This window comes from Miniopterus schreibersii, assembly GCF_964146895.1.
Source record: "Miniopterus schreibersii genome assembly, chromosome: 3".
NCBI classification, from domain to species: domain Eukaryota; kingdom Metazoa; phylum Chordata; class Mammalia; order Chiroptera; family Miniopteridae; genus Miniopterus; species Miniopterus schreibersii.
This window is the reverse complement of record NC_138103.1, coordinates 67,370,004-67,396,241: the sequence shown is the minus strand read 5'-3', so window position 1 is coordinate 67,396,241 and position 26,238 is coordinate 67,370,004. Positions and strand designations below refer to the sequence as shown.

At 35.9% G+C, this 26,238-nt stretch overlaps 1 protein-coding gene across 2 annotated transcripts in view; it reads right to left on the bottom strand.

The window, feature by feature from the left end:
* Nucleotides 1-1,918: 1,918 nt before the first annotated feature.
* The window catches only part of CERT1 (ceramide transporter 1), a 91,247-nt gene continuing 66,927 nt past the window's right edge, over nucleotides 1,919-26,238 (bottom strand). Inside the window, exons 9-18 of one of the 2 annotated variants that reach the window (XM_081131803.1) lie at nucleotides 23,997-24,083; nucleotides 20,772-20,864; nucleotides 20,195-20,272; nucleotides 13,699-13,794; nucleotides 10,853-10,985; nucleotides 9,906-9,976; nucleotides 7,489-7,617; nucleotides 6,818-6,947; nucleotides 5,503-5,639; nucleotides 1,919-2,052 (exon numbers count right to left, since the gene is read on the bottom strand). In XM_081131803.1, coding sequence (XP_080987929.1) covers nucleotides 5,512-5,639; nucleotides 6,818-6,947; nucleotides 7,489-7,617; nucleotides 9,906-9,976; nucleotides 10,853-10,985; nucleotides 13,699-13,794; nucleotides 20,195-20,272; nucleotides 20,772-20,864; nucleotides 23,997-24,083 — 945 coding nt within the window. In that variant the 3' untranslated portion in view covers nucleotides 1,919-2,052; nucleotides 5,503-5,511. The remainder of the gene's footprint in view (nucleotides 2,053-5,502; nucleotides 5,640-6,817; nucleotides 6,948-7,488; nucleotides 7,618-9,905; nucleotides 9,977-10,852; nucleotides 10,986-13,698; nucleotides 13,795-20,194; nucleotides 20,273-20,771; nucleotides 20,865-23,996; nucleotides 24,084-26,238) is intronic. The other variant, XM_081131804.1, reaches the window with a different exon arrangement.

The following is a 26,238-nucleotide window of genomic DNA, read 5'->3' as shown; positions in this document are numbered from 1 at the left end:
GTGTAAACTTTCCATACCTTTGTAAAATAAAGCTATCCAACTTAGTTACGAAAGAGTTACCTGTCTGTGTTCATGATAGTTACCAGAAAAAATGGCAAACAGAGAAACAATTATAGTGGGCATACAGAATTTTTTTTAAGATTCTCATCGGTGTCTATGGTGAATATACCTTCCCTCCCCAACCCTCCCATACTCCCACAGCCCAACCCACAGCTGATTGTAAAATAAAATACACATTTGAGGTATAAACTTTTCTTTTTTAAACGTCACAATATAAAATGTTAACTGGTGATGTAGTAAACTGATATGATAATTTGTCTTATTTGCCTTACTAGCATTACCACCATAGGCACTTTTCCATGTAGTCAAATTATGAACAGCATTTTTCTATAATAAGGCATATTCCATGCACATCATTTAGAGGAAGGTAAATTAAAAAATAGAAAAGATTTATGGAGCATGAAGTCTGCGTGCGTGTAATGTAAGCATATGTTTTATATGTATTTTCTCTCTGTACAGAATAATAAATACCATTATATCTGATGCAAGTAATTCACCTCCAGGATTGTGCATATGAAGTGACCAGACTAATCCCATCATTAAATTACCACCTTGCATTTATCATTAAGACACCATTACCACATATGAAATATATACAGGACATGTTCCACGTGACATGACTTTCTGCTTTACAAAATGGGTCTGATTTCTGTGTTTCTACAGAGATGAACAAGTCACAAAGCATCTACACAATGCCTCTGATTTATGCAAGTGCATCTGTGTATAAACATAATGAAGACTTTGAAGTGGGCAGTCATTTCTACTTCAGTGAGTGTAATTCCTTGCCTCAACTCCATGCTTTAAGGTTTTTCAGAGGCCTAAAATGAATAAAACTAAAAAAGGTATTTTACATTTAAGTACTTATAGCAACTAAGGAAAGAATTTCAGTTTGGGTCACATGGATCCTTTACTGCTCTGCTGAAGTTTCTGATCAAGAGGCAAACAGGAGCAGCGCTCACGTTTTCTATGCGTATCTTGCAACGTATTTTTTAAACTAACCCAAAACAGAAGAACTAAAAAACATACCTGCTACTGAATACTAAAAATATTGAATCAAATGTCAAACTCAAACAGTCCAATTTGCTTTCACAAGTAATAACTGTATATCCTCTTACAAATTTAATAAAAACGTGAGCTCATTTTATCCTGACCATTTTACCAGAAAGTAGTTTATACCCAACAAGATTTATACAGATGATTCTGTTTGAAGGCAGGCAGAACCAATTTATGAATTGCCAAATTGTGTTTCTAACAAACAGACAAAAAAGCTGTAGCACACAGAACACAACTAAAAACACAGGAAATATAAAGATATCGGGGAGGGGGAGAATAAAGCTTTTCATTCTTTCTCCATCAGAACCAACGTCCTTCATAGGAGTAAGAATATAGAAAAGGCAAAATCACAGGTTACTGGCAGCCCTCAGTTACTGAGAAACTTTACATGACAACATGAATCATTACAGAAATCAGCAGCAATGAATTCTATGATTATACAAAACAAAAAAAGTCAAAAATAGGCCTGAAGAAAGAACCCCGTCCAGGTATCTGGTGCACAGAAAGCACATGCCCCAGGTGTGTTCAACTTCTGTGCTTTTCTTTTGTGCACAAAACCTGATACAACTGAGGATCTTAGGCTGGACCATACACTAAATGAAAAACGCTGAATAAGTTTCCAAAAATTAAAGCATCAATTCCTAGTTGTGATTCAAAGTTACATTTTCTCTCTTTTAGGAGCAAACAAAAATATAGCCATGTACATGTAATTTTACATGTATTTATAGTTATATGCTGAGCACGAAGGTCTAGCAGGAGACATCTAGGGTTAGACGTTCAGCTTTGCTATTGCAATATTTCTTCATTTTTGTACACAAGGCCAAGGTGTTGGGCCACAGACAAGGCTGTAGATCCTACGTTCCAGCTTAGAGCATTCAATTTCTGTGTGTATTTTTTTTTTCCTCCAACATGGAATGTCACACAGCCTTGCTTCAGTCACTGTAGGAAAGAAAATGACAAGTAAAAAATTCAGCAATATATTATTGCTAACAGCTGCAAGACTATCAGAATGGATTCCCCGTACAGTCTGAGTTCATGGAATGCACAGATTCTCTATTAAAATTCATCTTTTAAGGATTTTCAACTTTAAGAAAGTAAAATTATCCATCAGAAGGAACAGAAGGTATAAGGAATCTTTGAAAGTTAAAAAATATTTGAAAGGATAATGTACTACAGGTAAGCAAAGAGGGAATCAACCAAAGGCCTCAGGATCTGTACCCCACGAACTGGCATTTCCTTCTTTTCAGTCTTCAATAAAAATTATGCTATACAATGACTTATCTTAAAAAAAAAAACAAAAAAAACATGCTCAGACTTTGTCAATGTGTTTAAGAGTTTTGAAAAGAAAAAAAAAGTTGTTTTTTTTTTTATGAGATTTATTTATTTTTAATATTTATTGATTTCAAAAAGAAGAAGGGAGAGGGAGAGAGAGACAGAAACATCAGTGATGAGAGAGTCATTGATCGGCTGCCTCCTGCACGGCCCCGGCTGGGGATCGAGCCCGCAACCCGGGCATGTGTCCTGACAGGGAATCAAACCTTGACCTCCTGGATCCTAGGTCGATGCTCAACCGCTGAGCCACGCCCGGCCGGGCTTGACTAAGAGTTTTTAACATCTTTGGACCTCATTAACTTTATGGAATTTCTCTAAAAATGATGCTGACTACTGAAAGTTACTATTTCTCCACCACCCAAATTAAGAATGTTAGCTTTCCTAAGGTTTCAAAGCCAGAATCCACTTCACAGATGCATCTTCATTATGATGAAACAAATGTTACTTTAGGTGAACAAAGATTTTCACCACATTATGGTTTGAATTTAGGTTCTTTGTCAGAAAGAAGCTCAATGTGGACTCAAGGCCAGCGCTGAATTTTGGCAGCAAGTCTTTATTTTTCTATCTTTACATACATAAACACAGGTCCACAAACAATGCTATCTCCTTCCCCTGAGGTAAATTTTTTTCCAAAGGATTTCAACCCCTCCCCTAGGTCCATTAGGAAGAGTGTGTACACACACACACACACACACACACACACACACACACACAGTCAATTAAACAATGCTCCAGATCCAAGAGTTGAGGAGAATGCTAGTAATGTTAGTATGTATATTTCAAATGTTTAAGAAAATTATCAATTTTCTAAACACAGTTGAGAGCATGTTCTATACAGGGGTAGGCAAAAGCAGGTTTACAGTTGTTTGTATGGAAATAATACAATTAATAAATAATAAAACAAAAACCAACTATGTGTTTTGCATACTCACAACTGTAAACCTACTTTTGCTCCACCCTGCATATAACTGCATTCTGATTTTTTCCTGCTTAATACACGGTTACATTTTCTGCCCTGCTTAGCAAGACTGGGGGTGGAGGTGAAGAAGAAAGAAAGCAGACTGAGCTGCGTGCTTGGTCTCGGTTAAAGCAAACATTAACTTCCTAGAAATCTTAAGGCTGTGGGGAGAGACATCCAACTAAATAAGGTGACAAGCTTGTTGCCACTGTGTGACATCAGGTTTCTGGTTTGACAGACACAGTGCACAGAATCAAAAGAAAATTGTGTGTCCGGATCTAGCCATAACAACCCTAAAGTACAAAATATTCTAAAAAGAGCACATTTATGCTATGCACTTATGCCTAAAGTGAGAATTCCTCAAAGGTCAGGCTCTTTCCCAAAACACTAAGCATTCAGATCAATAAGGTCAGGACCTGTTTAACACTTTCAGGCCACTTTTTTCCTGGGAAAAGCTAAATATCTGGGACATCAATGCAATAACCCTTGTGTGAGCATCTGACAATAAATTTAGCTTTTGAGGCATTTTTTGTTTTTAAAGACATACTAGACAGCATCAGAAACCAGATTTAATAAAAACATTAGTCATTAATTGATTATTGACTATTTCATGGAAACAGGATTATACAAATGTTCTCCAATGGACCAAAAGATGCTCAAACTCATTAATAATATGAGAAATACAATTAAAACTACACGGCGAGAGTACTTTTTACCTATCAAGTTGGAAAAAAATCAGAGTTTCACTTAACAAATTGCATGACAGGGTACAGGGAAACGGGTACTCCAATACATTATTGCTGGTGAGATGGTAAATTAGTACAACCTCTATTGAGGGCAATATCTAAATTACAACTGCACACCTCCCCACCCCCCCGTGCCAGCAGTGTCACATCAAGTAATTTATCCTACAACACTGTTCTAACAAAAATTGGAGCCCAGCCAGCATGGCTCACTGGTTGAACATCGACCGAGGATCCAGGAGATTGCAGTTTGATTCCCTGGTCAGTGCACATGCCTGGGTTGTGGGCTCAATCCCCAGTGGGGGACATGCAGGAGGCAGCCGATCAATGACTCTTTCATAATTGATGTTTCTCTCTCCCTCTCCCTTCCTCTTCCTGAAATCAACAAAAATATATATTAAAAAAAATTGGAAACAAGTTTAATATCTACAAATGGAGGTTTGATAAATTATGTACATTCATACAATGAGATACTGTATAGCCTTGAAAAAAAAAAAGCTCCCTACTGATATGTAAAAATAAAGTACAAAAACTAGATGCAGAATGGTGTATATAGTACGCTACGTTTTCTTCAACAGCAGCAGAAGAGTACATGTGGGAAGAATACAATCATGCTTGCTTATTCAGGTGTTAAAAACAAACTCTGGAAAAACACAAGAAACTAGTAATATCAACTATACACTTCTGTGTGTGTGGAGGGGGCATAAAACTGGGTGAACAGGGAGCAGGGGATAAATTTTACTGAATATCTTTCCATACTTTTGAACCACATGTTAACATATGACTTATTTTCAGAAAATTAAAGATGCTGGCTCCTTACACAAAGATGGTCAATGCAGCATTATTTGACAGTAAAAACATGGAACCATTACAGTTGTTACCATGGGGACTAGTTAATAAATTCTGCAATATTCATATAACAGATATTAAAACAATGAGACGGTTGTATATGTCTCATATCTTTATATGGAATAATAGTAAAAATATGTTAAGTAGAAAACAGTTGCAAAACAATAAGTATAGAATAAGCACGTTTTTAAAAACAATAAAAATACATATATATAAGTACATATATATAAAAATCTGAAAGAATATTCTGCAAGGGGAAAGATATCGGGAATTTGTACTTCTGAAAATCTGGAGTTCTATAATGTTGACATTTCTTTAAATAAGCAGGTATTACTTAATATAAGCGGAAAGATTTAAAAAAAGTAAGTTTTAAGGCTATAAAAACTACAACTCTTTATCTGGGAACATCATAAAAGACAGAAACTAATTTCAACAGTTAACTAAATTTTAATATCTGCAGAATCACGTTAATCAAAGTTCAAAGGGATAACACAGATCTTCCAGTACCTGTTAATACTAGAACAAAATAGGCTTTCCTGCTGTTTTCTCTTGGACGTAAGAAGTAAAACGTTTTAGAAACTTTGGATACTCTCGTTTTGCCACTGCCCTTAACACTGAGGCTGGTGCCCATCCTCCAGGGTTCACTACGAGTTAAAGGAAAATTAAAATATGTTAAGGTACAATTCTCCAAATACATATGAAGCACTCATTTTGTTCCTTTGTTGGAACAGTAGGCATCTCTTAAAGTCTTGACCATTAATCCTTCATATTAATCACCAAACAAGAACAGATAGCAAATAAGAAAGCATTTATTACCTTTCTAAATTGTTCTTACTTCCCTAAATTAAAGCAAGTATTAGTATAGCTACACTTTAGGTTACTTGAGGCAGGTTTATTCATCAAACTCTACTATAATCAAATAGTGACTTACTCAGGCATAACTGTCTCTCTAAACACATTAGCAGTTATGGTCCTGTATAAAGAAGGTATGAGGACTTGATTAGATGGACTTCAGTAACTACTGCCAGTAGGAAACGGGTGCAGTAAAGAATCAAAGCAACAGGGCTGTCCAGCAGCAAGCCGATATAAAACAAGTATGTAACTAGCAACTAATACGGATTAGGGACCAATTAATGATTCAGAAAATGAGCAAGCCTGACAATACGAAAAAGAACTGCTAATTTCCTTTTCCACTGTTGCTTATATTTCTAATTCTATGTATATTCTTTTAGATAAATATTTAACGAAACGGTTCTTAAAACCAAGAATATGTGACAGTGATCTTGATATAAAGTTTTAAAGTTTATCTAGCCCCAGCTTCAAAAATTCTGATATAGTAGTTCGGGGTGAAATTTAGGTATGTGTATTTTGAAAGTTTCCCGATAGTTGGATAAATATCTTTCCAAATTAAAAATTACTAAAGGATAAAAACCCAAACAGCACCCAGCCAGTGTGGCTTAGTGGTTGAGCGTCGACCCATGAACCAGGAGGTAATGGTTCAATACTGGTCAGGGCACATGCCTGGTTTTGGGCTCGATCCCCAGTAGGGGGAGTGCAGGAGGCAGCCAACTGGGGATGTATCTCTCTCATCACTGATGTTTCTATCTCTCTCTCCCTTCTCCTTTCCTCTCTCTCTAAAATAAATAAATAAATAAATAAATAAATAAACAAACAAATTAGTAAAAACATATTTTAAAAAAATAACAAAACAAACCTCAAAAGGTATTTGTAACAAAATTTGCCCAAACGGTCAGTTATCATGTAGATCATACTAAAAACATCCACGTTACCAAGTAACAAAAACAAACAACGAAATACATACCATTAGCTACATATGTAATCTTGCATAAAATGTTGTCTCTGCTAATCTTCTGGTTTCCCTCTGGTGGGCTTACCAAGGTTTGACAAATCATAGCGATGTTTATTTTGGCACGGACACATCGATTGTTCAGCTGCCAAAACAAAAAATAGAAACAAAACCCCAGGATAGCAGATACCCAGTATTTTGTAATCTCTACTTAGTCTAATATTATACTAGGTTAATAGAAACCGTAACTCAACAAAATCTCCAACAAATCTTATAAGGACCAAGAAATAACACATGCCAAGCTGATAAGACACCAGAAATGATTTCCCCTCCTTTTACATAGTAAATGGAGCTAAATCAAGGCAGCAACCAGAGGTTGTGCCAGTAGTTGATCATGGTTTGAGAGGCAACTGTGAATAGTAGTATACATATACTACCCATCAGCTCTGTCTCACCTCACCTCAGGAATAAAGGAAAAGAGACCTGCTGAATGAAATGTTCACAGCCATGACTACTGTCCTTCAGATGGGCTATATTATTCCAAGAAGCCAAAATAACACAAAATCTAAAAATCATTATCGAATCTAGTACCTGTATGTGTGTGGCATGTGCTTATCATTTTTGCACTGCATTGTATAAATTAGCTTTATATTGTACAAGTGTAGACATTTATATAGTGTACTTACAGGAGCACTGTCATGATCCACAGAAAAATTACAAACTATCCAAGTTTCAGGGTCATTTTCAGTCATGGCTGGTATCTTTCGAATGGCAGAGAGATATAATACATCTCGCTGAGAAGCAGGCCACACTCTCTGTGAAAGAAGTTAAAATCATTTGAAAATCTGAACTACTTTTTATTCATTAGTAATATGGAATTAACAGAGAAACAAGTGTAAAATCAATAACTACTGTCGTTGAAGGTAAAATCTGTCAAATTTTAAATGAGAAGCCTCTGAGAATACCCACCAAAGGATTATGAACACTGAGTTAATGGCTTTGTAGAACTATACCAAAAGAATAGTGTTCTGCTATTTTTTTCTTCTTTTTTTTTAAAAAAATATATCTTTATTGATTTAAGAAAGAGGAAAGGAGCGGGAGAGAGAGAGACAGAAACATCAGTGATGAGAGAGTCACTGATCAAGCCCACAACCGGGGCATGTGCCCTGACTGGGAATCAAACCCCGATTGCCTGGATCCTAGGTCAATGCTCAACCGCTGAGCCACGCCCAGCAGAACTGCTATTTTTTCTTCTTATTAAATTGTAATTTGCTATTTAAACCATTTTTAAGTGTACAATTCAGTAGCATTAATTACATTCATAATGTTATGTAAACATCACCACTATTTATTTTCCAAAATTCTTATCATCCCAAACTGAAACTCTACCCATTAAAAGCAATGACACCTGATTACCTCCTCCCACAGACCCTGGTAATGTCCTGCTTTTATAAGTACAGTATTAAACCTCAGCCTAAATTGTTCAGAGACTTCAGGGCAAATATTTTAGGGGAAGAAGACTGCTCCTTTGATACCATAATCACATTTGAAGAATTCCAAATCAATTAGACAGAATCTTTGAGTTTTATGGTATACAAAGAAAAACATATACTGTTGGAATGACATAGTACCTAGGTCTCAGAAAACTGGGACTATGTTCTTTTAAATGAGAGAAGATACGCCTTGTCTTTTCTGATTGTTGAGTATAAAAATAGTCAACAACTCAATGTCAATACAACACAAATCATTTGCAAAGTGAAATGGTTCATCTTTTAAAAGATACAAAATTTCATGAAGTCAACAAAAGTGGTGTTGGAAAAATGTATGTGAAGCCAATAAATAAAAATTTGGCTATAATATTAGAACTAATAAATGCAAATCCAGAAGGATGATGATAAGAGATAAATGTAAAGAACGAGAATGACTTAAATATCAGAAGATGAGTAGCCCTCTTTAAGGCCATATTATAAATGAAGTCAAATCTAAAGAGAAAGATGTATATAGCATTATTGGATTTTGCTGGAAAAAAACATGCCAGGAAAATTTTTTTATTCAAATAATTACAATTGTAACTTAAACTTTGTTATATGTGATACATTATTTTAATACTTTTTAATTTTATTTTTCAAGAAATAAACCTAATACAACCTATATAATCCTCCCCTCCATCTACTATTTACCAAGTGAAATATTTGCAGCAGATTGTTTTCCAGAATCAATTATCGTCAGATAATAAGATTCTTCTGATTCTAAATTATTGGCCATTTATTTTCACTCTAACTTACAGGGCAATTAATATTTTAACATCTACTAAATTTTAAATTTCACTTAGATTCCTCCCCCAACAAATACGTATGCTGAAACAAAATCTTCGTTTTAACACATTTCTTGAGCAGCTACCATGTACAATGAAGCCTAGCTAATAGTCATTCAATAAAAGATGCTTCAGGTGACAAGACTAAGCTTAAGACATACAGAGCAAACCTCAAATAATTTCACATATTCAGTTCAACTAAAAATCACTTGAAAAAGAGAAAAATGAAGTACTTATTGAATCCTATATAACACAATACTGCTTTTGATGGATCTCTCTGAAGTTTTGATTTAGTATTCTTTATTTGAAATACTATTTGGCAACTTTCAGAAGGGAAAGAGAGTAGAAGATGAATACTATTCTAAAATTTTAAATCTAGATTAGCAAAGGAAGAAATGAAGTAAAAGGGAACCAATTTAAATGACAATATTTCTGTGTGCTCTGGTGTATGACCAACTTCTCAAATAGTCATGCTCAGTAACTTTCCATTGCTTTTAGATAATACATTTAAGATCACTTTCACATCTATTAGGCTTAACATAGGCTAATAATATACTTTCCACTCCCCTTATTATATTGTTGTCACAGGAAACTGATTCACTTTCATATTCAATAACTATCCTTTATCTCCTAGAGAGATTAGATGCTAGAAAAATATTTGCATTCCTGAATTAATAAAGTCTTTAGATCTTTTCTGGCACTTAATTTCCTGCCAAATTTTACTATGGAAAATTTATATGTCTCAGTTTGAACTATAGTGAAATCCTTTTGGGGTGAAGAGATATTTACCTTGTGCGTCTGATAAATGATGATTGCATTATCGGCTAATGTTTCCACCACATGAAAGTTTTCTATAGTTGCTGAAATGAAGGGAAAATATTAGTAGCCAAAAAGACATATTACCTTTTCCTAGAACGTGATTAATTCAATTATACTGAAAGTCAATTACAAATGAACATTATGGTAGAACAAACAGAATTCTGCCCCACCTGGGCTACGTTCAAATGGAACGTAGTTAATATGTAATATTAGGACTATAGGCGGTGGCTGTGAGACCTGATTATCAGGAAGTCTCATTTTCTTTGGTCCAATATTTAGCTTCTACAGCAAGAAAGCAATTCTAACCACCGCTGCATTACTCAGGCACAAATTATTCCCTAACACCCCTTCCTAAAATCTCTAATTCACTGAAGCTGAAAAAACTGCTCTATCTAGGCTTAGGTGACTGTATTTATTGGGAAAAGATTGTCAAACTGTCACTGATATACATCTTATGATGTTCAGAAGTATCTATTCATAAAATTTGGTGTTTAAGGGAAACTGTCCCCCTGCCAAAGTCACTGAACAAACCAGAGCAGGATTCTTCTAGGATTTACCAGTGAAACAAAACAGCCTAGGAGAAAAGTAGATAAAACAGAAACCTTAATTTTAGTCCTGGCTTTTCCACTAACTAGTTCTGTGGCCTTTGACAGGTTACTTGACCTATCTGAATTTCACTTTATTACCTACCTATGCGGGGATGTTGAGGTATTAAATCAAATGGTATAATATACTGAGCAGCATTTTATAGTGTGAAAATTCTACTTAAATATAAAGTATTATCAGTCCCCTATATGATTCTCCAAATATTTTCTACACTGACTTTGTAAACTATAGATAATATGCAGAAAACCGGGTTGGATTTGATATTACATTCTAAATAATTATATTAAAATATATTAATAATAGCAGCTTACTTTCCCAATCATTGCGAACGTCAACATTCCAGAAGTAATTGCAGACCTCGTGTCCTGTAACTCCTTTAACTGCATGGGTAGCTTTCAAAGGATCCAGAACAATCCCATTTTCTTCTACTTCTCTCCTATATACCTACATAGGACATATTTAAAAACCTGTTTAAAAAATAAAAATCAAACTCCTAAAGTACAAATTTGAAAGCATGTTTGTAAATTTAACAGCTTTTTAGGATTTTATTTATGAAACTCTTTATAGAACATAAATATTCTGTTAAAATTACGTTTAAAATTTCAAATTATTAACACATTAAAAATATTTAAAACTACAAATCATGGTAAACTTCAACTATGAAAAATATGCATATATGATGAATGACTACTATGAGTTGTTCAAAAAATAAATATATCAATTTAAATCAGTCATTTTTTAGTGAACATTCTTTATCTTTTTTAGAATATATATTTTTAATTTCAAACAGAGGAAGGGAGAGGGGGAGAGAGAAACATCAGTGATGAGTGTTATTGACAGGCTGTCTCCTGCACGCCCCCCGACTGAGAATTGAACCCTGACTTCCTGGTTCATAAGTCGACACTCAACCACTGAGCTACGCCAGCTGGGCTTACTGAACATTCTTAAAGACTGTTCAACATGGCAAAGAAGGACAAAATAAGCCTGGTTAAAACATAATCTCCTTAGGGATACTGATTTAAGGCAGCTTTGTTCACTCATGTATCCCCCAGCATCCAGAATAGTATCTGAAACACAGTAAGGCAATTATTTGTTGCATCAATGATTGAAAACTGAAATGTAATAAAGATCTCTTGCTTTAAATACTGAGGCTGTGTATCTAACGTGCCAATTAAAATTATTTCAAAATTATGGAGGGTTTGCTATTTTAGAGAACTCTGTAAGAAGTTCGAGAGAGAAACATTAATTGGTTGTCTCTCGTACTCACCCAACCAGGGACTGAACCTGCAACCTATGTATGTGCCCTGACCGGGAATAGAACCCAAAACCTTTTGGTGTGTGGAACGATGCTCCAACCAACTAAGCCACCTGGCCAGGACCTGTAATTAGTCGACAAATGGATAAACATGTTCATAGGGAGAATCAGGTTCTCAATTTATGTAGTGCCTATGAGGCCAGATACTATTAGGCATTTCACAGATAGTTTCTCTTTTACAATCTCTCTCACCAAACTCCTTTCCCTACAAGCTTATTTGTTATTGGGACAGCTATTATCCTAATCACCTAAAATGGAATTCTGTAGACTTCTGACTGCTTCTCTCACACTTTATGTAGGGTATTAAGCTTTTTACCAATCTTCTATAAGACATCCAACAGCTTGACTGTTCTACTATGGTTACTCTGTTAGGTGGACTTCCACCATCTTGTACCTGACTCTCCCAAGTGGTTTTCTTGGTCTCTCGTTTCTTCCCTATCAGTTTAATCTTCCGAAAATGTTACTTTGCATAGTGGCTAATTGACTGCTACAAATGATATACTATTCTCTTTACAGGGTTACTTTATACTCCTCATAATGCAGCCCTAATTTCTCTCTCTCTCTGATGTTGTGGGCTGTGATCACCTCTTCTCTATTACTTAACTCCCTTCACTTCCTGGAACCTCCCTAGGGGAGAAACAGCAACTTATCTGAACAGCGAGCACAGAGGGAGAACTAGACAGGTGTGGCTCAACCCTTCTTCTGCAGAGAGTATGCATTCTGGTCTGCTTTTAGGGCTTGCTCTTGTGGAGGGCTCTGATTATCCAGGTATGGCAGAAACATTGTTAAGAGGTAAAAAGACCTTGTGACAGCTGGTCTCCAGGCAGTAATCCCATGGGCTTATGAGAATTAAGAGCCTTTGTATCTCCTTTGCCAGTCTCCTCTATCTTATGTCTTGATTTGTTTCCTATTCAGGAGGAGAGGAAATTCCAACATCTAATATTGAAGCCCATTTGCTAGGATATTTCTGGTCAACAGTCTCTATAAAACTCCTGAACAAGAAATGAGCTTTCAATAAGTGAAACCAGTCAGACAGAGAAAGACAAATACCATATGATTTCACTTACATGTGAAATCTAAAGAACAAAATAAAAGTAAATGGCTCTGGCCAGTGTGCCTCGTTTGGACATCGTCCCATTTACCAAGGGGTCGCTGGTTTGATTCTCGGTCAGGGCACATACAAGAATCAACCGATGAATGCAGAAATAAGTGGAAAATCTATGTTTCTCTCTCAAAAAAAAAAAAAAAAAAAATTAATAAATTAAAAAAATTTTCTTAAAAGAGAAATATCAAAAGAGAGCCATCAGTTAATTGTGACTTGTTCATTTTTAAACTGCAAAATAATATTTTTCCACAGCCTAGGCAAAACAGAATGGTTTGTGCATAGATCTGATCACAAAGAAATTATACAAAACTAAACCAGGGAAGCAAAAGAACATTTTCTTTGTCAATATCTGGGTTTTTTTGTTTGTTTTAATCCTCACCAGAGGATATTTTTTCCATTGCTTTTCAGAGAGAGTGGGAGAGAGAGAGAAGCATCAATGTGAGAGAGACACATTGATTGGCTGCCTCCTGCACACACCCCGAGCAGGGGCCGGCGACCAAGCCTGCAACCTAGGTACGTGCCCTTGGCTGGAAACAAACCTGGGACCCTTCAGTCTGTGGGCCAACACTCTAACCATTGAGCCAAACTGGCTAGGGCTCTGGTGCTTCTTTGATCATATGTAATAATTTGTTTAAAAGTAACTTTTAAATGCTACCCTTATTCATATCAATAGTAATGACAATATGACTGGAACAGAGGTGCAATTAGCAACCTAGAGCATTTCACTGGGATATTACCTTCATTTCTCCTTCTTCTACAACCAATTGCCAATTGGCATCTCCACCTACATCCTGTAATGAGTAAGTCATGTGATTCTGTACCATTTCTTCAACCTTGAAAAGAAAAAAGTAAAGCTGTAAGAATCTGCCTCCAATGAATAGCTATGACATAATCTCTTTTTAAAAAGGAACGATATTCCATTTACTTCAGTTCAGAAATGATGCTCTTAGAAAGCTGAGCAACCAAATGCACACAGGTTAGTAGTCTGAAGAGTTTAGTCCACATTCCAGATACCATATCTAGGTTAATGAGAGGAGGGAGAAATGTGGGGAAGTAAGATGCTTCAATCAAATAACACACTGTACACTGGGCCTAATGTGCATCAAGTGACCAAAATAAGCATTTTTGGAAAAATAATTTCCTTCCTTTACCATAACACACTTCCTTACAGAGATGATGTCTTAAAGCATAAAATCATTAAACTCTAAAGGTAAAAGGAATATGAAGAGACCATCTAGTCCAGTGTTTCTATCTTTAAGACTACACATTGAGATACTAGAAAACTCGTTAAACATCAAGATTTCCCTACAAAAGGTAATAAAACTTTTGTTATTTCACTGAAATGATAAAAAGATAGTTGCTGAAGAACTGGCTCCTTTGCCATCTATGCATAGACACTTTAAGGTCTATTTTCTAATTTTTTTACTCATAATTTTGTTTTATGCAATAAATACATTAGAGAAGCCAGAAAAGAATTGAAAAATATGTATATTGTACTTTGATTAAAAATGTATTTGAGTTTAACTATTTTATATAAAATCTATTGTGTTCATTAGAGATAAAAAAGCAAGAACTAGGTCTATACATATGTTGAAATAAATACTTTAAATACAAAATTAATGGTTTGGGGGCAGAAACGCTTAAAATTATTAACCCTGGGGATATGAGTTTTCTACACAAAAGGATGTTATCAATATGTACTGTGACATGTACTTCTGCTACATCAAGATTTCTGGACCTCAGAATGCATCTTTGGTGACCAAAAGCAGGTGGCTTTAAGTGTCTCTTCAATTCCAGTGATTGCAAAAAGGTTTTTGATACAAATATATGCTGAGATTCTACAATCTATTTTTGTATTAAGTAAACACTAACAACATTTTATTTCTTTATTCATAATCCTCAAAACAATGTGATTAGTGTTGGGTTACAGACTTGAGAGAAAATTTAAAATGTGACTAACAGTACATTCTATAATTTTATAAAGCCTGAATTAGAAAATATAACTTCAGGGCCCGCCTGGAAAAACCTGTGTGTCTCTATAATTTTGAAATATGCTTTTAGAAGTGAAGCATGACTAATGTGGGATTCCAAGTTACAAATACATTAAAAATATATCTCATTTCCAAAAGAGAACAAAGAAAGTTCCAGTTAGTGTCCTTAAATAAAAAAGCCGAAGCAGCATTGCCCTCATTGTCTGTCACATGATTTGGAGAAATTTTTACCCCTATTAGATCCCAAGATCTTAAAAATCTTTAGATCTGAATATGTACTTTTTAGGAAGGACACTGGGAGTTAAGAAGACCTACATTTATTATAAGATTAGAAGCAAAAAGAAACGCTTCCCACAACTAAGCCCTACTTTTAATGGATTACTTGTGAAAGGAGAGTGTGAAGGATTTTATTCTGTTAAAAAACAAAGTGAGTTCTATTTAAAAAATTTTAGTGTCATTTAGCTCTTTTGTTGGAAAGTATGCAAGTAATTGTGTTTATGCTTGGGAGATTATTTCTCAATTAGTGATTTCAAAAGTTTGAAAAATGATTTGTTTTGGTCTAAAAGAAATCAGATTCCACAAATATAAACTGAGAAGGTAACGTAAGTTAAAACAATGTAAAGTACGTTTAACATTGTCTTTCTAGACAAATGAAAATAAAAATGGTATTCCTATCACAGTTACCACTGCAGCTATGGAAATTTTCAGTGTTTTACTCTTATCTACTTCCTTGACTTAAGAGGGCTTGAAAAAGTCCAACAAAGAAACAAAATGTATTCAGTGCTGTATTCCTAGGAAATTAAAGAAACCAATGAAGTACTCAATTATTGTAGTAACGAACCATTTCTGCAAAGCCTTCATCATGAAATCTTTATCCAAGCATCTTCCTCTATCTAGGTAGTAATATTAAGATTAAGAAGAGAGCTGATACAGATATGATCTCATTATAATGAATTTTAATGTTCACTGCAATAAAATACGAAGTAGCCAATCTTACTACAGGGGCAGTGACTAAGGCATTCATGACCACAGACATTTCAGATCTAACCTACTCCATTTACTGTTTCAGTTATGACTTTGTATATAAAACATAAGTGGGAAACAAGGGACCAGTAATCTGGATAACAAGAATAAACACACACCAAATTTACCATTTTATTAGGCTCAAAATTTGATATACTAGGAAACAATGTTACTAGCAACACCTGCTATTACTTTATATATATCTTTATTGATTTCAGAGAGAGGAAGGGAGAGGGAGAGAGATAGAGACATCAATGATGAGAGAGTCATTGATGGCTGCAGCCCGCAACCCGGGCATGTGCCCTGACCGGGAATCGAACCCTGATCTCCTGGATCCTGGGCCGACGCTCAACCACGGAGCCACGCCCGGCTGGGCAACCTGCTATTACTTTAAAAATAAAAGAAGAAAAAGACTGGACCAAAATTACTGAAGCAGGTTTTTCCTGCTTTAATAGTATTTGCAAGTTTTAATGAGACTAAACATAATTTTAGGAATCAGGCCCTTAATTTTTTTGGACCTAGAGTAAAAAATGAGCTAACACACACAGCATCTTCATACCAAGTAAACTATGAAAAAAATAAAACATATTTGAAATAAGAGGTGATGGTACTTCAATTATAACCCTTTCTCTCATCTCACATTTGAATCACTTGGTATGCCATTTTAGGAGGCTAATTGAATTTTTCTAACATTATTAACATAGTAATTTTAAATTTTTAAAAAATATCTCTATTTATTGATTTTAGAGGGAGAGGGGAAGTGGGAGGAAGGGAGGGAGAGAGAGAAACACTGATCTGTTGTTCTACTTAGCTGTGTGTTCATTGGTTGATTCTTATATGTGTCCTGATGGAGATCAAACCTGCAACCTTGGTGTATCAGGACTATGCTCTAACCAACTGAGCTACCGGGCCAGGGCAATACAGTAATTTTAAAAGAAAACTGCCCTTTGATACCACAACAAAATTGTAATAAACAAAATTCTACTGAACAAAAATCTAGGAGAGCTCAAACATAGTTCAGATCTCTTTCTTACCCATTTAAAAGGAATACAACTATACTTATTATTACAGTTAGGGTCAGAGAGAGAGAGATGTTGGATAGACTAGTTCATTTAATAACAAGTTAACAGTGTATTGTTAACCCAAAAGAAAAATGGCCCAAACCATGAAGAGTCAACTCACAGAAGAAATGCAAACATCAAGAAGCAAAAATACCACTTTTAGTGTATCAGATTGGCAAAAATTAACTAAATTATAATATTCAGTGTTAGTACAGCAAAAGAAAACTGACATGGGAATGCAACTGGTTCAACTTTTTAAATTAACAGTTTGGTAATCTAATGAAAAAAGTTGATAAGTGTGCATGGCCTTTGTCCTAACAATTCTGCTTCTAGAAATATATTCTAAGGAAATAATTGAATAATTGTTCAAAGATGTTTATATAAAGATGTATATACAAGAATGCCCATGTAGCTAGCACTACCTGTAACAGAAATAAACTGAAAATAAACTAAATGTTCAGCATCAGGTGAGAAGGTAAACCCAATATACATATCATAAACAAATAAGGATACAGAGGCCTTTACTATTACTGATGGGAAGATGGGCCTAATTATGTTAAAAAAAAAAAGCTGGTTACAAAACAGTATGTGTGTGTGTGTGTGTGTGTGTATATATATATATATATATAGAACTATTCTGGTAGAAAGATAATTAAGGTGTGTGTATTTATCATATGTGCCTATTATTTATATGCATGAGAATGTATATCAAGTGATGTAGTAGTTTATGTTTATTTACTTTCTCATTCTGCTACAATTAGCATACATTACTGCGGAGTAGAAAAGGGAGGCATAAAATAAATAATCACCACAATGTGTTACTATGGACATAAAGTAGAGAAGTTTTACACAGAACTGTTTTGCAGTGATGCTTACCATACAGTAACCTGCAGCTGTACTGCCCACCCTTTGATTTAATTTTTTTCAACAGATGATTTTTTTCTCTTTGATTTTTGAGGTGACATCTTTAGATAGGAACTGTGTTATGCAAATAAATGTGACCAAAAGATCCATTTATAAATCCAAGTCCTTTCTACTTTCTGTACACTTTGATTTGCAGCTACTTCATTCCCAATTTCTGCCCAGCAGACAGATTCATGACTTACTATTAATTTCCTAGTAGATTCACTTATTTTAATAGAAGTTATTTTTCATCTCGTATAGGGCATCTCGTAATTCTATGTTTAATTATTCTACCCAATCAGGATTATGAACATAATTTCAATAAGAACAAAGCGGTCATGAGCCAAGACTTGAAAACAGATGCCAAAGTCCAATTAATCAAGAGCTAAATGCCAGAGCCCAAGTCTGCTAATGATAACAAATACTCTAGCAAGGACAATAAACAATCGAAGACCTCAATGCTATTTGTCTTCATTTTTGCCCCTTTTGGCATATAACATAGTACAATAATCAAAAGCTAAAACAGAATCTGATCAATCATGAGCATCACATATTAGAAAAATAACCCACTGGAAAGACTTCTCAACTTACATACATGAGTTACACAAGAAGTTAGGTAAAGAAATAAGCTACAATTTGGCAAAAGGTTTGTAAAAAGCTGGGTACCTACTTCTCAGTGATACATTCATCTGTACTTGAAGGCTTTCAGCTGTTCTATAGTTCTCTACAGCCAGAGTCCTGATCTAGGTTTTGAAGCCCTAATTCTTAGGCACTTATCAGTGGCTTATATTCTTTTTTTGCTCTCATTACATTTTCCTTTCATTTATAGCCTGTATATTCCTATATTTTAAGGGAAAATGGTGACCAGAACTGATGGGTTTTAGTCTGTTATTTCACTATTTTAATACAAGGTGGAACTTAAGCAGAATAATCCAAAGTCTCCCCAGATTATCTAGTTTTGTAAGTGACTTACTGTGAATGAGTCACTTTTTAAAAGGCATGCATAAATGGATGCACAAAAGGTTAAGAAATAATTGTAATAAGTTTGGCTATAGGTGATTTTTGATAAATTAATACATCTCTTAAAAATGTTTAAGGAGAAAAAGCTGTAAAAGTCAGAAAAACAAGATTTGATTCTTAGAATTTCTTTACTGCATAGTTAAAAACGAATGCAAATTTTATTCACATGTGTAAACTAACAGGAATCTGTTTTAAATTATGACTTAAAAACTTTTATTGGAATACTCTGATAGAGGAAAAATGATATAGATAATTTTGGTTAGCTCAAAGAAATTATGTTATTACAATGTTATTAAAAGCTCACTTACTGAGCACTGACTACATGCCAGGCTCTAGGTAGATCTGAGTCCTAGTTAGACCACAGAAGTGAAGCAGAGAAGAGTTAGGAAAGCCATCCAACATCATGCAAATAACCAGAATTTAAACTTGGTCACTTCGGGAATTCAAGTTCTTAAAATAACCTAATGCAATCCAATAAAATGCAATCACTATAGAGATACAAAGCTGAATTGCAAAGATGGGAAGATAAGAACAATTTTTTTCCCAACTAATGCTGATGCTAAAATATATTGCTTCAATGATTTTACTATGAGGGCAGAGACTGCAAGCATCTGGCTTCCTCTCTTAAATTCCTAAACCCTTACTGATGATTCCAAATAAGCAATTAAAACCAATTTCTACAGATATAGCATATGAATAGAAATATTAATTTATAATACCCACCAGTAATGTGCATAAGGAAAGTACAACCTGTTCAACAGTGTTTAGTATTTATTATAATGGTAATGAGACAAATATTATTTTAAAATTTATTTCCCTGTTGAACATAATTATGATATTTTAAATTAGAAGTGAGACTGCTGAATTCTGCTTTTATGCTATAACATATCCTGTAGACCATGTCCATCAAAGCTGCTGAATCCTGTCTGAAGAAATCAGATATTACATATTTAAAAACCGTATACTTTCAACTGTTTCAATTCAATTTGAAATCTTTCAGGAGTTCCTCCTATATGGCAAAATTCCAAGATACTCACAGTAGAGGATACAAAAGGCACATGCAAGCTTGATAGAGGAACTGTTTAGTAGACAAGGAAGGCCTTTTTAATGCTTTTAACTATTTGAAATTCAAAGCAAAAACAAGTGGCCTAACCAAAAGATTTCTTGGAACTGGGAAAGCAGGCTGAAATATAGCACAGAAAGACTCAAGTCCACTCTATACATTCATACAGTACCTGGGAGCTGAATCTGTGAACATCGTCAGAGGCACTGACTAGATCAATGGAAGACATGGAGGAAGAGCGACTATAGGGCTACCAGAGACAGACAAAGAAAAAACCAAGTAATCAGAACAAAGGCACAACAGAGCATTCAGTACCAACTTCCAAACACGAGATAAAGAGAGAGAACAAAGCACTATATGAAACAAGCTCGGCAGCAAGTGCTGACTCCATGCACCTATTATGTGTTATGCTCCAAAATCTTTCTAAAATGAATGTAGTGCTTTCAATAATATAATACCACTTAACCCCAAAGAAAAAAGAAACTTAATATAACTGGCTATGCTTTTGGCTATTTTGGACTAGTCATTTCCTATCCCTTTCCCCTCCCTTTCCCTTTAAATAAAAAAGAACAGTATGTTCATAAGAAGGTTCCTAACTATTCTGGAGGATGTATATGGAAGAAAACATAGTACCAAAAAATCTCATTACTTAAGTTCAAGAAAAGGGAGAAAATCTATACAAAATAGTTCCATCAACAGTGAAGAACAATACAACATATACTTTCAGTAAACTCTGACGTTAGGCTTACCTTTTGGACAAATCTATGAGTCCCCACAGAAGAAAAGGCATCTCCAGATGGCATGGATGTAGGCCAATGTAACCTGACCTTCTCGCTCTGTGACTAAGAAAACACATGTTAAGATGCTAAGATTTTTAAGTGTATTTTGCTGCTAAAGAATGGTTAATATAACTATAACCTGGAACTATCAATATTTAATTATTGAATACTTCAGTACTTAGGTGGTAGGCAGTTAAACAGACAAGAGCAGAGCAAGGACGACAGTCCAGGTAGAAGGACAGCAGGACGGAAAGTGCCAGGTGCCTAGCTATGGGCAAAACTGGGAAACCAAGGACCTCACTCCCCAGGTTAACACCTTTCCTCCTTATTGCTAGTCATGCGGGTTAGACTCCCTTAGAGAGGGAAAGAACAAGGGGGCAAGAGGATAGCCTCATAAGACTATTCATACAAGCCCCTGCATGTCCACTTCCTTAAGGATTAAGCCCCCAGGACAATGAGGTTCTGAACCACATCAGATAATCTTAGGAACAAAGCCGTGGGTCTGTTGACTACAGGGACAGAGTTTAGGTTAAATAAGGGATAATTCTAGGCCTCAGTTGTGTTTCAGCTCCAGGCCCAGAAAAGCAGCCAAACCGGACAAGTGACCCCATGGCTGACATCAGGACCAGCTGTGGTGATTAATGATCCCTGCCCTGGCACCGACAAATCAGTAGAGACCAGGACCCTGAAAGAACACATCTGGAAAGCCAATGAATATTCTACTGGGATCCTCCCTGAGACTGCCAGACAAATACCCTCAAAACAGAGGACCCAGCCTGGCTCTCTCCATGGAGCACACCTGGACCTTTCCCCACCCTTGCCCCCAGGCATGTTTTCCTTGCCTCTGTCTTTCCTAAGCTCCAAGGACTCTTCTTTTGCCTCTATAACTTGGTTCCTGAGCCCATTTCTTCTATGATTCACTTCTTCTATCCCTGTGACTTTCTAAATAAACTTTTGCTTGTGTTTGAGTCTTGACTCTGAATTCTTTCTTAGCCAGAATTCAAGTACAGAGGTTGCTGAAATGAGGTCCGATCTGACTCCACAGGTCTAACACACACCTGGTGCCATTTTGCCGCCAACACTTATAAATACTTGAATGATGAAACTACTCTAAAGATATAAACCTTGCCAAATACTGACATTTTTATGTGTCCCAATTCAATCTCTTCTTTTTGGACTCCACAGTTACTAACTTAGACCATGGATCAGTTTTTTTATTTTGCTCCTAGTCAGACTCTCCAATCCCAATATGACATCATTTATGATGCCATGAATTAATCTTAACACTGCTGATTTTCTTATCCAAACTCTGCTCAGATTACTCCAGTCATTCCACCTCATCAAGGCCCCTGCACGGCTGTATCATTTGAATCAATATCAGTGTTTGCTTTGGTTACGTTCCAAAACACATATCACGTATATCTTTGTCTCCTTTCCATAAAGGTATTCATTCTGTCTTCACCCAACCGTTACATTTCTGTTAAGCTGCCACTTAACCTCTTTCTTCTTCTTCAGCTTCCCTAGTTTCTTCTTATTCAATAAATATTTACTAAACATAATGTACCAGGAACTGTGCTGTGTTGTGTGCGTGCTCATTTTCTAACTATGCAGAAGACAACTGGTAATTTCTATTCAACACAATTTGAACACAACTGCAAAGATCTCATCTCTCACTCACCACTTTTTTGTATACCTTCCCTTATGTTGGCAAATAATGTAAAACAAATAATGTAAACTCAAAACTGTCACTGAAGAATAGCTACGTAGTGGCTGTGTTGAGAGCACTGCAATATCTAACGCATACAATGAGGGAAATGATCTGAATCTTGAAACTGATTTCATAGGTTACTGACACTTATACTCTACAGCCTACCACACATACTGTAATCATCTTTGTTAAAATGACATGCTTAGTTATTAGGCAAGGAAAGTCATGGTCTGTTTAACGACTTGTTTTGTAGACTATCAGAGTGTCAAAAATAGTTTGAAATGAAGTAGGTTGTTAGCCCCATGAATATTTCTTTTTTCTAAAGCTTATAGAAGTTTTCACTGATTCTCTTCAACTCCAACTCAACCATCATGTTGCTATTTAGGAGAGTAGCATTTTAGAGCCAGAGGTATGGTTTGAGTCATCTTGTCTAACTCCTTGTGTCACAGATTAGAAAACCAAGCCCCACAGAATTTAAGTGATAAGTTTAAAGCTTCATAATTATCCAGTGGCAAAACTAAGACTAAAAGTTGTCATGACCTCAGTTCACTACTCTTCCTGTAACAACACATATTACATAAAAAAACAAAACAAAACAGAACAGTGAAGGTGGCAACCCTAAAAATGATGCTACTTTTGGCATCCAAAACTAAAGGTCATTTAGGAACTGAAAGTTCCCACTCTGAGTGTTGTGTAGCATCTTTTAGGTATAAAAAAATGAGCAATAAGCTTTATAAGTTAATGTGACATTAACTTTTTATCACTGAGTTATAGACCAGTAAATGGGCATAACAGCCATGACTGCCATAGCAATGACAGGGAATGAACATGCCAACATTTTATGCAAGTAAATCTCTAGTATAAAACCGATATACATATCATTTATTTGCAAGATGCTTCAAGTCCTAGGAAAGGTAACTAAAATTCACCCTTAAGTACTATCTAGTGGCAATACACGAAAACGGCATTGTTACAGAACTGAAGGCAAGGGATCAAATTAATCTTGAAATCAGAGTTAAAGGACTTAAGAAATGCCTTTCTTTCACTTCCAAAGAAGATGGGCATAACTGCTGTGAATTTAATCATGATAAAACACTGAGCAAAGTTAAAAGTGAGGAAGCAATGGAAGGTTAAGGTAGTGAAAACAATAAAGGAGTTAATAATAAAAACTGAATGGTACCAACAGAATAAAAATACATTCTTGGTCATCTTCCTTTTGAATTTACATGGCAATTGGTGGTTAAAAGAAATTTAAAGAGACTGTTTTACTCAGAGTAAATATATGCTTGATATTAATAGGATCATGATAAAGTTGGGTACTTCAAGGAGAACAGGCAAAATATTTTCATTTAATTTCATGTTAATTTTGCATGCTTTCTTTAAACTATCATTGGTCTTCTTTCCATTGCTTGGAAACGGATCAATGAAGGAACTGACTTCACATATCAAGGAATACCTAGGGTTAAAATTTTTAATAACAGACATACCTGTTCTTCTATTTTATCTTGTCTGTCAAGAGCAGCTTCAACAGCATCAAAGAACTCTTCTTCATTAATTAGACTGTTGGGGCCTTCCTATTCATGGAAAAAAGGTGATTTAAGAAAATGGAAAACACTGGTAATTCTGGCATTAACTCTAGGGGAAAGTTGAAAAGTGACTCAATAAACGTTTCTGAAGCAGTTAGTATACTAAGTAATATTACATAAAAGATGAGTAACATATGCTCTGTGTAGAATCATGAGTATAACAATTAATTCCTTCACTCAGTACTCATATACTTACTGCATCTTGATCAATATTGTGTTGGGGCAATTATCTAGAATAAATGACTGGTGAACTGTGGTCCATGGGCCAAATCCAGTCCACTGCTTACTTTCGTATGGACTTTAAGCTAAAAATTTCATTTTTTTAAAAATTTATCTTTATTGTTGTAAGTATTATTATATCCATTCCCCCCCTTGACCCCCTCCATGCCACATCTGCCCCCACCACCCAGGCCTTCCTCACACTATTATCTGTGTCCATGGGTTATGCATATATGCATGTAACTTCTTTAATTAATCTCTCCCCATCCATTCCCCCATCCCTGCCTTCCCTCTGAATGAATAACATCAACAATATTAATGACAATTACCAGATGTATTCTTATATATTTTTCAATTGAAAAATATGATGAAAAAATAGTTTATAAAATTCAAATATACATGTACGTATACGGAAGATTTTATTAATTGTTTAACAAAAAAAAGTATGAGGAAAGAAGTTGGTTTCACACATTTTCAAACATAAAGACAAAGCAATTATAATAGTTTGTGTTATGCTGTGGATAAGACCTCACAGCACATTGCACAAACTAAAATCTCTTGTCTGCATAAAGTACTGAGGTTTTTCCTCCATTGGTTGCTTTTAATTAAAAAAGTGAGTTAGAAGATAACATTAAAAATTATTGTCCTCACAGGGGATATAAAAACTTGTCCTATAAAGTGAACAGGCATAATAATGAGCCTTTTAAAGCCTATACTAGAGATATTCCAAGATGGTGGCAGATTGAGTGGGAGCTACACTGACACTCTCCTAGGATCAAACTGGAGTTACAACTAAAATATAGAAAAACCATCCTGAATAATCAACTGCAACTGGAGACGAGCTGGAGAGCACTCTCATAACCAAGGAGGAAAAGGGGAGACTGCATAGAGACTGGAAGGAAGTGCAGAGGCACGAGAGGGCTGGAGGGGCTCCCACAGGCAGCAGCTGAAAGTCCAGAGGGATATCTCAGCTGTGGGGGGATTACCACTGAGAACTCTGGGGCCTAAATCCCAAGCTGGGCATCCCAGCTCAGAGCACCAGAAGTGAGAAAGGTGCCCACATAACATCTGGCCGTGAAAAAGCAGCCGGGTTTCTCTCTGCCAGGGAGATGGCTGGAAATGCAGGCACCCTCTTAAATGGTCAACACACAAAGGTTCCTGTGCAGCCACTCACCTTGGGCTCCAGTGGAGGGAGGGCAGAGTGGACTAGAGCTGTGTGAGGAGAATCTCGGAGTGCTGGCTTGGGGGATAGAGCTCAGAGGGCAAATATTTGTATTCCTTTGCTGAGTCATTCCCCCATACTGCAGAGGACATCTTTCTTAGGCAGACATTTACCATCCAAGCAGCTTTTGCCGGCGGGGGGGGGGGGGGGGGGAGAAGCAATAGCCCCATACATTGAAAACCTCTCACCCTACCCTGTGGGGATTCTACAGCCTGAGGCTCATTAAAAGACTGATAACAATCAGCCTCTGGGTGCTCTGAGTCTTTGCTTGATTTGCTTCTGGGCCCAGGGCTTGGAAAAGCAGACCTTGGTGCACATCTTGGTCCATTCCAAATGCACCCAGCCCTAGCAGAGGGAACTACAAGCTGTGACGTGCAGAAAGCTTCAAACAGGGTACTCAAGGCCAGTCACAAACAGCGTTTGACATTGGCCTACACCATAGACCATCCAAAAGTCTGGGAGTCCTAGCAGATCTACCTAATACATAGAAGCAAATCCAAACAGGCAGCCAAAATGGGGAGACAAAAAAAAGCCCCAAGTGAAAGAACAAAAGAATTCTCCAATAGAAGAGCTAAATGAAATGGAGATAAGCAATCTACCAGGTATAGAGTTCAGAATACTGATCATAAGGATGCTCAATAGCTTGAGAAAAGATATGGAAACTATGAAGGAAATGAAGAATGCCACAGCAGAAATAAAGAA